Below are 16,815 nucleotides of genomic sequence, written 5' to 3' on the forward strand. Positions count from 1 at the left end.
GAATGGTTGAGGTTGGAAAGGACCTTTAGGGACCTCTAGTCTAACCGCCCTGCTCCAGCAGGGACACCCAGAGCAAGTGGCACAGGGTGGCATCCAGGTGGGTTTGGAAGGTCTCCAGAGAAGGAGACTCCACAGCCTCTCTGGGCAGCCTGTTCCAGGGCTCTGTCACCCTCACAGTAAAGAAGCTCTTCCTCACATGGAGGTGGAACTTCCTGGATTTCAACTTGTACCCGTTACCCCTTGTCCTGTCACTGGCCACCACCGAGAAGAGTTTGGCCCCATCCTCTTTACATTTTCCGCTAAGGTGTTTGCACACACTGATGAGATCCCCTCTCAATCTTCTCTTCTCCAGGCTAACTAGGCCCACCATGTCGCACTGAAGATTAACATCACCAAAATGGTGACGCTCTTTCCTGGAAACTGTAACAGATGATTTAAGATGCGGATGATGCCTGATGTTCACACGCAGCCAAAGCACCGACCACAGAACCTTTCATTGACCCTGTGCAGACAGGGGGTGATTCCATGCACCAGACATACACAGGAAGCACCTGTTCAGCTAAGAAAAAATAAACGGGACCACAATAAAGGCATGATACAAATCATGACCTCTTCTGACTACTGTCTTTATGTAAAGAGACTAGATACTACTGGAATCTGTTGGATTTAAAGATTCATAGGAGAGCAATGAAAGAAAATAATGTTGATGGGAATACTAGAAGAAACTGCTACAGCTGAAAACTTTCCAAAGCAACATTTGTTCAGACCGACAATAAAAACTCATTTTAAAATCCTTAAACCAATTTATTGCTGCTATAAACTATTATATTGGCAATACCTTGATTTTTTTATAGTTGTATATAAAAACAATTTCTTCTTTGCAACAAATTAAACTAGCTTGTCTCCCTTCAGCAATGTGCCATTATACTAAAAGCTAACTGTATCTGGCAACCCAATTTTACAAAAGCACTATAAAAGAGCAACATTTATTGTTAACTCTTCTTACATCTCTGCTTAAATTTAAAAAAATAAAAAAGCAAAAACAAAATGCAGAATGCATAAAATGCTGTGATTTTTATTAGCAAATATCCCTCCAAACCCACTATTCAGAAAAGTATTTAAAATTATATGATGTGTTCTTAAGTATAAGCACGTGATTTACAATAAGCAGCATAAGAGACTTTTTTTTTTTTGTATTTTTTGTAGGCTTACTCTTTTTAATTACTTCATGTGCTTGAGCACAAGAAATTGATCTTAACTCTACCACAGCTCCTGGGTACTACAAGGATGAAAGGTAATAAAAAAACACAAAAATACAATACTAAACATGGATGAGGTTCCTCAGCCCCCCCCCTTTAAGGCACTTTGTCAAAAACTTAAACAGTAATATAAGCAATTATTTTAGTGAAAATAAGCCTTTCACTCAGGAGTACCACCACAAGAACATTATAGAATTTCTTTGCCTCAGTGGTAGTGGAAACAGGAGTTTCTGGCTCTGTAATTTTAAGTGCAGGGGAAGAGTCATTCCCTGTCTCCTCTGGTCTGTGTCTGTTTGCACCACCAGAACCCTCTGCACCATTCAAATGCCTTTTGAACAGCATATTCTCAGTCTGAGAAAAGACTCCTTACCTTAAAACCCTAAACACCATTTTTTTTATATGCAGGACATAAAATTCTTCTCTCCTTTTTGTTTTTTTTTTAATATACTTCATTAGTTCAGTTGATAACTAATATGTTGGTTGATAATTAAAACATAAAAAAATCAATTATTGTAACCCTGTATCTGGATTTTAAAAAGCCCCTTCCTAAAGAGGTGCTTAGTCATATTCTGAAAAGTACAAAAGCATAAATTGCCTATTGAGTTGTAGATGTGAAATGTATAATTTTATTTTTGTTATATACCTGTCATTACAAAATGCAGCACCTCTACAGTTTCTTTCCAGAATACAACCTTCTACAGCCCTTCAATACTGTTTGTAGTTCACTTAGCTTGAATATAATGGGGGAAGCATCATTAAAAGAAGCAAGATTGCTTTGTCTCTCTTCCATTGCCTGCTGGAAAAGTTTCTTAACCTACACAAGGGTAAATCTAGATGTCCTGGGCAGTGATGTCCTCAATATAAATAATAGGGAAAGTGTTTTTAAGAGCTATGGGATTTGGCAGTGCTGACTCAGGGATTAAGGGTGTAGCATGTCAGAGGGCAGCTTGCAGCTGGGTGTCCTGTCAGAGTGGAAACTCATGGACTGATGAGTGTCAATCCCGGTTTCTTCCTCTCTCAGGACTGCCTGAAAGTCATTCTGCAGGGATGCACAAAGGAGGACATTGATATATAGCGAGGGGGCACAGGAAATGGGAATTCTGCACAGGGTCCTCAATCTCTCACAGTACCGGGAAGCAAAGGGGCGCAGCAGGGGAAGCATAGCAGAGAAAAAGCAGCAGAATGCACAGAGCTCCTAAGTGCCTTTCTCTCAGTTATCATTTCATTTCCTGATGAAACCCCCCCTTCCCAGACATCCCTGACACTCACGTAACCTTGCAAAGTAATCTCTCTGCCCTTTCAATTCACCTACAAGGCCCATTTTGAGGAATTCAAAAAAAAATTGCCCAATTTTGTTTTTCTCTAAGGTAGAAGTCAAGTGAGCTCCATAAATTTTAATGGACAATTTAGCAGCCTTGGGGGCTTTTACTGGCATTCAAGTTCTGTCACCTCTTGGATGTACAATCTGAAATTTCTTTTATTCTTTTGTAAGCGAGACAAGTTCTACAATTTATATGTGGAATGGAGGAATATAACTCTGGGACTCCTCTCTCAAAAACCTTTATGTACCAGAATGACTGTAGGATGTCATCATTCGTGTTTAATTCTCATTTCCTTTTTTGGCTCCAAATAGCCAATAATTTCTAACAGGCAGGTACACTAAAAAAACTTACATATAGCTATTAAACCAACATCCATGTTAAGCTCCAAGATTATGTCACATTCAAAAATATGTCTCATTAAATGATTTTTAAAATGCAGCATTGTCTTAAGTTTTTCTCTCAAAGCAAATCTTTATTGTTCTCTAAACTTGTAGTCAAATCAAAGTACACTATTAAAGGCTGGTGCATAAATTTCATTTATTTAAAAAACAAATAGAAATCTACAAAGAAATCAATGATATTTACACAATATTGAACATGAATTATTGTAGGGTTTTTTTTCTATTCTGAAAATTCATACAATATATTATCTTGCTGGAATAAGATTATCTTTTAATTTTTGGAAAAAAAAAATCTTAAAATGTTTTCCCGGCCATGCAACACTTTCATGGAACCTGGCCATGGCACTCTCACTTTTAAGGTGGGTAGTTTTGCAAATACACACATTGAAAAAGGAGAATAGTAAGAAATCATTACATAGTCCTCACTGATCAAAACAATTCTTGTATTTTTCCTCCTCATACACTGAGCCTGGTATACAATTTACCATGAAATATGCCACTGTATCACTGTATATTCTTCTGAATATAGACCCTAGCACTGTTGCATCTTATGTGGTCCATGCACAACTGACATGTCTTTAGGATAGTTTAATACCTACAGCCCCTGTTCTAAAATATATTCCTCCTTGACTTTCAAATGTAATACTTTCCTCAGTCATAAACCACTGTGTGATACTTCAGTTTCTTGCACTTGCCAGGAAAAAAAGAAAAAACAAATCTTAAAGAAATGCATTGAGAAGCCTAAGATTTTTGGAAGGTGGGTAGTACTGAGTTTCTCAAGCAGGGAAGACCTAGCAAATTTTCAAAACACAAGAAATGCTATCAAGAAAGTTTAGTCGCATGCTTCCCTCTAGCATTTAGCAAATCCAGCAAATCTTAATTTACTGAAGATGCATTTGTTGTCCAAAAACACCTGAAATGATATCGCTGTGATATCGTTTTCAAAAGGCATGAATTCTCAAAAGGCAGATGTACAAATGATAGTCAAATGGCACATGTGGTGTCTAAATTACCCTCACTCTTTCTAATGCCAGATCCTAGCTCCTTCTTTATGTAACAGGCCTTGAACTCATTTTTCCAGCTAGCTATCACTAATAGTTAAACTTGTTAATGGTTTATTAGAGAATCACTGTTGAAATAACTTATGTGCAATCTTACATGATCCTACTTGACCCTCAAGATGAAAAGTTTAAGTTATCTGGGGTATCAAAACAAGTCTGCCCATACACACAGTCTGGCAGTCACTGATACTAACCACAGTGCAGAAATAATACTGTATAAGTCTTCTGAACTACTTTCACGGGTAGTTTTCGGCCACTCGGGGTCACAGCTCTCCAGCAGCCTCAACACAGCTGTTGCTCCACGGCCTCTTGTTGTGTTCCAGCACTGGGGACACGCTCATTTGATGGGTATCTCCACTACTTCACCACCGCACAAGCTGCAACTGTAGCCTGAACTGCAGATCTGAGATGTGTTCCCCATATTCTCCTTTTCCTCACTTCCATTCCCTCCCTTCTTCCCACATAACGGCTACACACACCAAACCCAACACAACTCCGCTACCCAATCACCAGAGCCTTAAGCACAACATTTTTGGTGAAAAGAGGCGTGTTCGTCTGCTACTTTGACCCCCAATAGCGACTCCCCAGTGAGGAAAGCCAAAACGCTGCTGAGGAAGCACGGCTCAACGAGCAGGAGAGTACAGTATGATACCTGCTTGCACCTGTGCTATTGTATACAATGATTATCGTTACGCGAAGTTGCGGTTTGACCAGATTTGGGATTAAAAGCCCCTACTTGGGCATAAAAAACTCTCAGGAGCGATGGCGCACCCGTACCTTAACCAGCGCGCATGCGCATGCGCACCCCCCCCCCCCCCCCGCCACGTGACGCCAACGGCCGGCGCGTCCCTGGCAGCGCGGCCGTTTCCGCTTCCCGTGGCGCGACGGTTGGCGGCGGCGGGCGGGAGGGAGGAGCGGCTCCATGCGGGCGCCGCGGCCGCTCGGGCCGCCCTGGCTCGCGCCGGGCCTGCTGCTGCTGCTGGTGGCGGCCGCGCGCTGCGGGGCGGCCGTGGGCGCCGCCTCCCCGCGCCCCACGGCCACGGCCCCGGCTGCCACCCGGGGCGGCGGAGGCGGGCGGCTGGCCGAGGTGTCGGCGCCGCCGGAGCAGGGGCAGCCCATGACGCAGCGCGCCCTGTCCGTGCTCGTGCTGGCCAGCGCCGCCCTCATCGTCTACTTCGTGATCCGCACCGTACGGTGAGCGGCCCGGGCTGCAGGGCCGCGGGGCGAGGGTGGCCCCTCCCCGCGGCGAGGCCCCTCGGAGAGGCGGGGGGAGGCCCAGCCTTGAGTGCTCGCAAGTCCAGTTTTGGTTATGACGCCTTTGGCTAATCCTAATCTCGGAACAAGGCCATGGCCTAAGGGAAGCCGTGCAATCTTTTAACTTAATGGAAACGGGTGAGGGAACTTTTGGGAGTCCTGTCAACTCCCAGCTGTGGGGTTTCAGGTTCTGAGTAGTCATATGCAAAAGGCCAGAGGAGGTCAAACTCACTGGAGAGACTGGGCAGAGAACCTCTTGTCCGCTGGATTATTTTCCTGGGTGTTTTCCAGGATAAGGGGCAGTTATATGACCCCAAGAAGGTTCCTATTCAGCATTTGAAAATGGAGTGCTGCCTTCTAGGTATTGACACGAACAGAAATGTGAAACCACAGATATATGTTGTTCTGTGATACCTTTCATTATAGCCTGAGCCTTTAATATTCTTATTGACAGTTTCACAGCTGTTCTTGATGGTGTGAGCGTTTATGAACTGGAAGAAGGAAAACAATATAGGTGGTTTGCTGATTCTGTGAGGCAGATGGATGTTTGTATTGTATTCACTATTGTAGCAATGACTTTTTCCACAGTTGATAAAACCTTCATCTCTCCACACAAACTCACGTTCAAGGATGTTCTGTTTGTTTGTTCTGTGTATACATATATAATTATAAAAATGCTAGTGTTTAAGCACCAGAGTTGTGCAAAACTCTGCTGTCTGAGAGCAGAAACAGCATAACTCCTTCACACTAATTCTGATAAACGGAATCCTAAACATGCGTAGGATCTATTTTGCTATGATATAGGAAATGTGGTTTAACACCAGAGATTAGATTGTCTGAAGTCAAAACTTGTGCAATGTGAAAACTCAGTGCTGTTGAAATGAGAGTAACTCCACTCTTGAGCTACAAAGCGTGAACTTAATCTGCAGCACCTGTTATTGGGCTTTCTTCAAACAAATGTAACTGTCTTCAGAATTGTGTTATTTTGCCCACGAATTTTTGACATATGTTTTTAATCCAACCTTTTCCAGCCCTTTCAAAAAACTTTCTGAATGAGCCCTCTACAGTGCTAGAAACTTGAAAGCTTTTTTTTTTTTTTTTTAATTATGAAGAGAATGATGCTAAAGCCTCCATTCCATTTGAGGTGTCCTGTTAAGGACGATAAAGTAGTTTAACAGTTTGCAGGATTAAATGGTAAAGCCTCAGTGCTTCAAGCATTCATATGTTTAATTTTAAGTGTAGGAATGATTTATTTTGCTTAATGGTGCACAAAAATATCTCTCCAACTGGATGCCTGTGCATTCTGAGTTTGATACAATCCTGAGAGATGCGTTTTGTAAGTTTTTCTGTTTGGAAGCACTTAACTTACGCGCTCAAGAGTGATCTGTAGTAAGCAGTGCCTATCACAAAGCTCTGCGGTTGCCCATAGAGCTTTTTTGAAGAGAGGTTTTGGGTTAAACCTTGAGTCTTTGTAAATCATACTCACGATGTTTGCTTAGTCAAGATGAAGGATGCTGGAAAAAAAAAACTATCAAACATTTATTTTCCTCTTTCACATCTCTTGTGTGGCATTGGGGCGGGGAAAAAAAGAACCCTTTTCACCTCAAAAAATGAAATTCCCCCAAACTTTCACTTTTTTGTTTTTAGAAAGCAAGCTTTTTTGGGGGGGGGCTTGTTGTCATTGCTTATTTTTCTTTTCTATTGCAGATCACTTGCTGTATTCCATATTTGTGTAGGAGCAAGTGTATGCATAGTTATTCAGTCTTTTTGAGATGATGGGAAAGCGCAAAGTTTTTTTTTTTTGTTAGAATTGTTTTAGTGTGTTACTTAATTTGTCGTGATAAGTAAGACATCCAAAGTTTCAGTATGAATTATGTGTCGTGGTTATAACTTAAATTTTGGGGGTTTATTTATTTATAACTTATTTATAATACATCTTAAAGGGTGATCGGAATGTTGTGAATAGTGTTCTTAGGCTCCTAGCTTGGGTTTGTTATTTCTGTGCCTGGAGTTCCTAAAAGTAAACTTTAGTTACAGTGTTTCAGTGAATTTAGCCCTAAATACCTAGCAGACAGATGTGTTTTAAAACAACTTATATTTTTTCTAGTCTAATAGCTTTCACGAAGCTGCTGTTTTCTGAGTACACACTAGCTGTAGTGACTCTATTAGGCTTTTTGTAGAATAGATGCCTTTGCATGCTGTGTTGATGATTTGAGTTCCTGATCCGCAAAGACTTGAGCAATGTGTGTTTGTTGCATATAGACGTAGTTCTGCAAAGCCAAATGGATCCACTCAGTGTGCGTTAAGCTTCGGTGGGATCATAGCCCAAATAGAGAAGCCACAGAGTATACTAAGAAAAGCAGATGCAAAAAAACTCATCTGTGATGAGCACTACGTGTTAATCTTAAAAACATAAATCACTTCTTCTTCTCCAATAGTAATGGCTCTACAAGTTTGTTCCTTCTCCAAAGTATGGAAAAGTCTTCCTACAAATAAAGAGATAAGGTTGAGTATAGCAGTGTAAATAGCCAAGAAATGGATATACGACCTGTTGGTTTCTTGATTGCAGTAGCAGTGACCTTGATGGACACTTGAGTATCTGCCGGATGTTACTACATTTTTCTTCAACATGACCTGTGTTGGAAAAAGCTTATCCTGGCCTCAGTGAGTGTGGCTTTTTTTGTGGCAGGAATTTGTTCTGTTTCACACTTCAGGTCAGACTTTTAAATAAGTTGACATATAGTGTAAGAATACACTATAGATATACAATATAGATAAAGCAATGTGATTAATATAGGATATTAATAACTCTTTTCTCTACAAAAGACATGTTTGGAATTTGTAAATTCAGTGTTGCACATGCTGCTGCTGTTTTTATTTACTGTATGGATGATTTGACTCAATTAGTAGTAATGAAACTTTTTATTATCACTTGTGAAGCCTTTTATAAGTATAAAGTTAAAACATGATGACAGCAATGGCTTGTTGCCATTCAATTTCTCTATCTGATTTATATTTGCTTCCGTAGAGAAGCATAAAACATCTAGAGAAGATGTGAAAATAGTTTTCGTCATTCTCTGGGATCTCTAAGAAGTAGACCCTATGCTTTTGCTTACCTGACAATTGTGTTCTTAAAGCAAGGACCTATACAGCCATTTTGTATTCACTGTATACATTTGCAGGTAGCACCCTTGTTGGCTTCAGTCATTTCTTTTAAATTCTTGACCTCTAAATTTCACTCAGGGTACACAGTTTACATACTATATTTTATCAAAAAAAAAAAAGATGCTCTGTATCAGTATATTTGTGTTTTTAGGAAAGTTTTCTTACATTATTGGAGTAGAAAGTAATTTATACAACTTAAATATTTTAAAATACATTTCAGGCTCAGAAGACGAAGCAGAAAAACACGAAGATATGGAGTTTTGGATACAAACATAGAGAACATGGAGCTGACTCCATTGGAACAAGATGATGAAGAGGATGATACAACACTGTTTGATGCAAATCATCCTCGAAGGTTTGTATATAGAAGCTAAATGTATTTCTAATAATAGAAGTGAAGGAGTGTGGATGAGGAGCAGTTTCACTGAGAAAGCTCCCTATACGCATGTAGTTGGAGAAGGGCTGTTAAGATCCTTGAATTTTAAATGGTCTAGAGGTTAGTGCACAAGCAGATAGACCTAGTACTTCAGTTACTCTTTATTTACTGCAGAATACCATTTTTTCTCCAGCATCTGAGTCCCAGAGAAATGGTAAGCAGGATATTTTTGTTCTAAATGCAATGTCCTTACTGCTGCATAATCTTGAAGTTCACTGCTAACTTCTACATTTCTTTTATCTCCTCAGTTTTTGTATGTTCTCTCCTACTAGTTCAGAACCTTGTTCTACTTTTCTTTGCTAAAATAATCAGCAGTTGATAATGATCCTGCACTAAGTTTTAGCTTTGATATTTCTGCACAGATAAGCATGCTTTTTGTTTGTTTTGTGGTTTTGTTTTTGTCATGGTCTGGAACTATCTGTGTAGATAGAGGAAAAATTTGTTGTAGATAAGCTGTCCAGTTTCAATGCATCCTTTGTAAGTTCTGAATTTTCTTCTGCTCAAGAGCTTTGAATGGAGACAAGATGCTTATTTTAACCCTTGTTATCCCCTCTGAGTTTTGGAATTGCAATTCAAAATTAATAAACATAATTTTTCTTAATTGAATAAATCTATTGGGCTGCACATACAGAGATAGCAGAATTCTGAAAATGCTGAGTACTACCAAAAATCAGAAAAGATACAATGATTCATCTTAATTTTGCTGGTCACAGTTGGCAAGTGACTCAACACTTCTTACTGTGAAATGAGATAAATTCTTGAAGAAACAATGCAGCAAATGCAATGCATGATGCCCCAAATGAATTAGAAGTAATGGATTCAAAAGGCAGACTGTTCTGCTGAATATCCAAAAGTGGCTGTTAGATGGCAATACTGAAACTTGAGCTGAAAGAAAGATGAAGCCAGTCTTATATTTGTCTCCTTAGAGGGAACATTTTAAATGTTTTGTTTGTTTGTTTTTACACATACTTGCTCAGATCTGTGACTATTTATGTCCATAGTTACTTTTTCCTTAGTCTCTCCCCAACACATTAAAAGAAGATTGCTGGCATATTGTAGCTTACTTCTGCATATTGGAGAGACCTGTGGCATTTATGGATGCCTTTTGGCAATAACATCCCAGTATAAATGATAAAATCATGTAAAAGTTAATTGCTATGGTATATCCAGGAATTCCCTTGATGTCTTTTCTGGGTGTTGACTTCTCTTGTAATACAACATACTTAAACTTTAAGGTGTTTGATGACCAGTTAATATGATACTTCTTAAATGCATGGTTACAGGATTATCAAACAACTTCTATTCTATGAATGAACTTGTGTTCATGTTATAAAGGCTTCTTGATACTCTTGTGTGCTTACTTGGAGGTGAAACAACCTTGTATGTAATATTAAGCTTCAAGGAGCAATATGCCTGATTATGTTGCTGTTGAGCAGTATTTTATCTATAAGATGCTATACTATTAGCAGATTAAGTAGGTGTGTATGTATATCTCTATATAGTATGTCTTCTACTGCAGTAAGTAGTATAGCAACCGATCTCCTGTATTTATATAGGTATTTTGGTTAAGACTTTTAGTTTACCTCCTTCAGAGATTGGGCGGAATTACATAAGCTTTCAGATGCTGGCATGGTAACATGTGGCATGCTTGAACATTTTTAATCTTAGGTTGCTATTTAAGCTTAACTCATATTTTGTGGGTAAATCTCAAATCCATAGTTTGAAGCACATTGCGTGTTAAGATAAACAATCTTGTGCTTCTTAGTACTTGACTACCAGAAACTCCCCAAACAGTTGGTCATTGCATCTGTTTCTTTTAACTTCTTCTAAATTGGAATCGGGGGAAGACCGTATAGGGAGAGGTCACCCAAATAAAATCAGAGGTTTTCAGAAGAGCAGATTTCTTGCTACATATGTTTACTTGTATGTTTCTGAACACCTACATTTGAGGAGGAATTTACTTTTTTTCAAGTAATTTCTTGTAGAAGTATCCAAGATGTATGTTTGGCATTAGAGATAGGTTATGTCACATCATTTGTGGTGAAAAGAATTTTCCCTCCTTCCCTCCTCTCCCTCGTCCTCCTGCCCTCCCCCCACAAAAAAACCTCTAAACTACTTAAATGAAAAAAAAAGCTATTATAGTCATGTACTATGATCCTATCACAGTTTGTGATGTAGCTAAAGCATATAAAGCAAATACTGTTCTTGTCTACTTTATGTACTTTAGTTCCTTGGATGTTTCATTCTTGTCCTGGATGCAATGAATAAGGTGAAAATGGAAGTGGAAGTACTGAGGATGGAAGCATAGTTTAGACTAGAGGTGTTTTGTTTTTATTTTATTTTTTCCCATTTACCTACACAAAATGTGTCTGGGGTGATGCTGGCATGTGTGTGGGTATGTGTGTATACATATACATGCCTCATTAACTGCCCAAAATAAAAATGCTCTAGAATGCAAAACCAAAAGAAACAAACCTGGCAGTTTCTAAAATATAAACAGGACTGCATTAAAGTTCTTAACTATTATGCTTATCAAGGGAGCAGAAAATATTTTATTTCCACGTCAAAAGTATCTTGGAAACTCATTCTCAATGGAGTGGCTAGGAGCTGATGCTTATCACAGAGGTCATCTTATGGTTTGCCATATTTCTGTTTTACTACAGATTTTCTTGCATTATTTCCCGTGAGAGAGAGCTTGAACTACACTTGTCATCAGTTTTGATATCTAACAAAATTTTTATATAATGATGTAATATTATAGCTTGAAAAACTGTCCTGTTTTTAAAATACGCAGGCTCCCTTTAAGTACTGCAGGAAGTCATTATTTAGTTTAGCTATAGCAAGCAGTATGAAGATGTTTAAAAAAAAATTATTGATCCATTCTTTTCTAGAAATAGTTCTCTAGAATGCCATATTGTATAAGCAGTTCAGGTGCATTAGCAATGTTTCATTTCTTTGATACAGCTACTGTCAGATAAATTAAGCATTTATGTTAATAGGAAAAAGTGGAAAAAATGAAAAGTGTGCAAGTAAGAAACAATATCTCCTTGCTGAAGGAGCTTCTAAATATATAGTCTTTTAAAAAACAAATATATGTATATATTTCAGCTGGTGAAACAAAACTTGATATATTGTGTGAGTCATAGCCCTGAAAAAGTATAGGAGGGGGAGTGGAATATGCTTAAGCATATTACACTCTGGAGTCAATATATAAATTGATGTAACCTATAGCGTAGGCATACCTTTACTTCTGACTTATGGGGCTGTGAAAATGCCCAAGCTTTTATGTGTTTTCTCAGAGAAATGGTAAGTGGAATTGGTAATGTCACCTTCTGACCCAGACTGTGCAAGAACGAGAATTGTGTCAGAGTGCCTAGTGAACCACATTTGCTTTCAGGAAATCTTCCTGTTAACTTGTTGAGGAAAGCTGGCAAAACAGAACAGAAGGTCTTCAAAAGAGAATAACCATAATGATGGAGAAATAAAATGTTACTGTTTCAGGATAGCTCAAAAGATGCTTAAGTGGTCCAAACCATTATTTTGGAAGTAGGAGCTTGAGAAAATAAGTACTTCAAATTATGCTTAATAAATAAGAAAAAATGAATGCACTTGGCTTGTAATACTGAGAACTATGCTCTCCTGTATAGCAAGAAGCTCTCAATTTTCCAAAATATTTTTTATATTTTAATAGCAGTTTTGCGTATGAGAAAAACGGTACTGGGCAATGTCAGTCTTTCCCACAGACATCTGGGTGAGCCACTGTCTGAAATGCCATCCAAAACTGTACTCAGTGAGGGCATGGAAAGAGAAGCTTGAAAAAATTATCATTTTGGATGTGTTTTTTTTTTCCCCTGTTATTTTCTTCCCCTTATTATAGCTAAATCTTTTGCAAATTCATCCTTTTAGCCATCTACACTAAAGCTTAATAGTCTGTCTTCATATTATTGCCCAGGTAGAATAACCAAAGGGAGTGCAAAAATGCATAAGGACTCAGACACGCTGAGGGGAACTTGATGGTAATGATACTTGGATATTCTCAGTAGATGCCATTAAGCTTTGTCCTGATGTTTGCAAAGATTCAAAACTCTCTTAAAGGTAGCATTAAGTATGTTGTCGGGCTTAGAGCAGTTGATTAGAGAAATAGCAAGAGGGTCCTTGGTTATTGAGCTCAGTCCCTTGCTTTAATATGCAACCAGAGTTGCAATTTTCCTTAACAACTGTCAAGAATGAGCTTGTTCAGTTCATAAGTTGCTTGCCCTCATTACAAAAACTAACCATCAGTCACAGAAAATTAGACTTGTAATCTTCTGTGTGTCCTGGACAATTTATGTGCATTTATTACACATAACAGATTACATAAGTATTGTTTTATATACTGATAGTTGTCTTTTTTTTTTTCCTTTTTTCTCTGTGACCTGTTTATATACTGCAGTAATAGCTACTCTGCTTTCACTTTTCCTGGCTAGACCAAGATTTTTTTAAAAAAATTATTTAAGGTAATAACTGTACCGTACTGTCTGTGTTAGAGATTTCTATAGGCTAACTTTGAGATAGTTGCAAAGTCGATATGATTCTTTACAAGGTTGGCCAGAGGCGCTGGCTTCTTCCCTAAAACCAGTATAGCAGTATCCAGTATATTCTGCCTATACAGTTTATTATTTCCAGCTTTGTTACTGTTTCTTTCAGAGCTTCATGAAATATCATAACTATGATTTTACACAGGTGACTTCAGTGAATAGTAAAATGTTTATTTATTTGTCTTAAACTTTGGTCTTTAAAAGTGTTTGTAAAAATATTCACTTGTAACAGGGCATTTCAATGATTGCATGTTTCTTCTGTTGCAGATAAGTACGTGCCTTTCAGTGAAAGAACTTAATCATGAAACCAGAGAAAGACTGCTTCATAGGAGGAGTAAGAACCAAATAGCAAGAGAGTATGGAATTTGAGGAAATAATTTAAGTTGTATATATTATGTCATCCTTGATTTGTTGCAATAAATACTGTACCAATTTGTTGTACTTTTTTGTATATATATGTATAGAATTCTAAATATAAAGCCTAAGGAGCAAGTGTGCACTGAAATCAAAACCTATTTGAAAGTGAGGTTACTTTAAAACAGGGTATTTTTCGCTTGTTCTGAATCTTGTATGCCATAGGCATGGTGTACACTTTTTTTCTACACTAACCTGGAATGTTAAATAACTTTTTGCAGGTGTAAACTTGTAAGTAAACCTAAGTAGCATAGCCTCTGTGAACTCTTCAGTGTTGTTGGTACTTGATTAGTTAAGGAGATGCTTTATCCTTCACAAACAAAAAGCCAGACTACTGCCTCTTGTGTTAAGATTTTTTTTAAAAAAACTAACATGTTATATGGAAACTAAGTGTACAATTAAAAATGTTTACAATGTTCCTAGCATTTAGTGTCCTACTTTATAGATACTAAGGATATGACTGATATGATCTTATTACAGTAATGCAGCACACCTCTGCTTTTAAATTAACTGGTTCCAGCCATAAAGTCCACTAGGTTCTGAGGCCCTCTTCAACTGGCATGAGCAGGTGGGTGTTGCTGCACTGACTCCAGAGCACTGCTGGTGTTTGCTACATGCTCTCAGTGTTCAGTCCTGTCAGTGTAGAGCCCAAGCTCTCAAGTGAACAGCTTTACCCTTGTTTTAAAATGTAGAACAAATAATACACTTCTGCCATCACTCTAAAATGAAAAAAGTGACATTGGAAGCAGCTGTTAATGTGAAATGTGTGATTAAGATTTATCTTAATGCAGTTTCCATCCAGCAGTTACGTATTTTAGTTACCACCAGTGTTTAGTGCTCACTGTCTGTGACCAGAGTAGGAATGCTTATTTCTCTCTGAAGCCATTCTACAATGACAGGTAGTCTTAGGCATTTTTAGTCGTATATCATCTACTTAATACCAGTAGTTACCTTGTGGATTTACTAAAACATACTGACTTGCTCTAGTAAAAGCTCTGCTGAGGTCTGAAGTTCTTTTGAACTCTGCTGATGTCAAAGCAGCCTCCCAAGGTAACACTCATCTAGAGTTTGTGCTGCACTCTGCTGGGAGTGTATTATCTTTGCAGTAAACAAGACTGTATTTGTATTTCTTCCTATTTTTTGTAAAGGAAAACAAAGGAAAAGGCAACTCATTCTCAGGTTTAGCTGAGGAATCAAGATATATTGTCAAGAATATCTGTAGCTTAAACTCTAGGTGGGGGAGGGAGGGAGAGAGAGAGATAGGGAGGGAGAGAGAGAGGGAGGGAGAGAGGGAGGGAGAGAGGGAGGGAGGGAGGGAGGGGGAGAGAGAGGGAGGGGGAGAGAGAGGGAGGGAGAGAGAGAGGGAGGGGGAGAGAGAGGGAGGGGGAGAGAGAGGGAGGGGGAGAGAGAGGGAGGGGGAGAGAGAGGGAGGGGGAGAGAGAGAGGGAGGGGGAGAGAGAGAGGGAGGGGGAGAGAGAGAGGGAGGGGGAGAGAGAGAGGGAGGGGGAGAGAGAGAGGGAGGGGGAGAGAGAGAGGGAGGGGGAGGGAGGGAGAGAGAGGGAGGGGGAGGGAGGGAGAGAGAGGGAGGGGGAGGGAGGGAGAGAGAGAGAGGGGGAGGGAGGGAGAGAGAATAGAAGGGAAAGCAAGCTGTTCCTGTCTAAGGATGGCTGTCAGTGTCATCTAGCTAGATGGACCATATTAACCCTTGCACTAAAGAGCTTGTCTTTCTGGCTTTCTGTCTTTCTAGCTGTTATAATCTTATAGACTATCTTTAGGCTTAAGCTTAGCGCATCCCAAGGAGCGGTTGTGTGCTAGTGGCTAATACTTGACCTGTTTATTCTGCATGTGGAAATCATAGAAATACAGATGTCCACGCATTGCCTGCAAGCAAATTAAGTATTTTCCTGGAGAAAACAAACAAACAAACAAAAAAAGAATATTTAAATTTCAAAGCAAGATACATGTGGGAGGAAAAAAAAAATCCCAAAGTATGTAGTACTTGTGTTAGTACCTCCAAAATTTAAAGCATCTATTTTCTAGGATAGGCAGCCCCAAGCAAGTTCTCAAGTGGAGACAGTTTTGTTCTTTGATATGCCTGAAAGTGGCCCATGTTGCAAACTTTCTCGGCATTGACCAAACTATATGTAATTCACTAATTGAATTGGCGCCGATTTCTTTTTACAGACATAAAATCTGTCATATGCTAGTGTTATCCCCTTCATGTTCTTGACTTTTGGAAATCTGCTCTAAACTGTGTTCAGCTCCTATTGAGAAAACTGAGTGTGGTTAAAATGCTTGGAAGACTCTCGGAAAAAGGCTGGTAAAAGATTACTACAAACTTTACTATGACAAAGCTACCAGGGAATATCTATTGTTTGTGCTGTTCTCCATATTTTTTTTCCTCTTATAAATGGAAATTTAAGACAACATGTACAGGAATACATAGTTCCACACCAAATCTCAGCAAATTAGTTTGGTGCATCTAACTGATAATGAACTGATTTGGGACTGGGAATTGCAGAGGTCAGAAAAGAGCCAGGAAAGCACTCTAACCTATGTGCTGACTGAAAGCATGCGGCTCTCAGGAGAGGTGCAAAGTTGCTGCTTAGGCTTAGCATATGCTGCTGCTTGCTGCAAACTTCTTGTCATGCTGCTGCTGATGCTGGTGTTAGGAATTGCTAACTACTCAACCGCTCTAGAAGTGACCCAGATCTCTCCAGAGCACTGTGCTCTGTCTGACTTTTGCTGGAATCTCCCTTCTCTCCATTCATGATAGCTCGTAAAGGACTGCAGTCTGTTTAGTTTCTGTCTTGAAGCTTTCTGATTATAATGCACAGTAAGATGAGAACATTTTTTAAAGATACTGTCAGCATGGGAATTTATTGGCAGATACAAGGAGGTTCTTAATCATGATATGTTTTGAATC

The 16,815-nt window shown here is 39.1% G+C and overlaps 1 protein-coding gene across 1 annotated transcript; it reads left to right on the plus strand.

Moving 5' to 3' along the window:
• Positions 1-4,965: 4,965 nt before the first annotated feature.
• Positions 4,966-14,307, plus strand: FAM174A (family with sequence similarity 174 member A). The gene is made up of 3 exons (XM_088523969.1): positions 4,966-5,237; positions 8,683-8,817; positions 13,743-14,307. Exons 1-3 carry the CDS (start codon positions 4,966-4,968, stop codon positions 13,744-13,746), a joined length of 411 nt encoding a protein of 136 aa, XP_088380095.1. The 3' UTR covers positions 13,747-14,307.
• Positions 14,308-16,815: the final 2,508 nt, after the last annotated feature.

The sequence above is a fragment of the Tinamus guttatus genome, unplaced genomic scaffold, assembly GCF_059628265.1.
Source record: "Tinamus guttatus ecotype Peru unplaced genomic scaffold, ASM5962826v1 Tinamus_guttatus_pri_ptg000200l, whole genome shotgun sequence".
Taxonomy (NCBI): Eukaryota; Metazoa; Chordata; class Aves; order Tinamiformes; family Tinamidae; genus Tinamus; species Tinamus guttatus.

Excerpts from the sequence above, each read along its gene's own strand:
- FAM174A (XM_088523969.1), top strand. The coding sequence starts at position 4,966 with ATGCGGGCGCCGCGGCCGCTCGGGCCGCCCTGGCTCGCGCCGGGCCTG. Across the intron at positions 5,238-8,682 it reads TTCGTGATCCGCACCGTACG|GCTCAGAAGACGAAGCAGAA; the intron begins GTGAGCGGCCCG and ends AATACATTTCAG.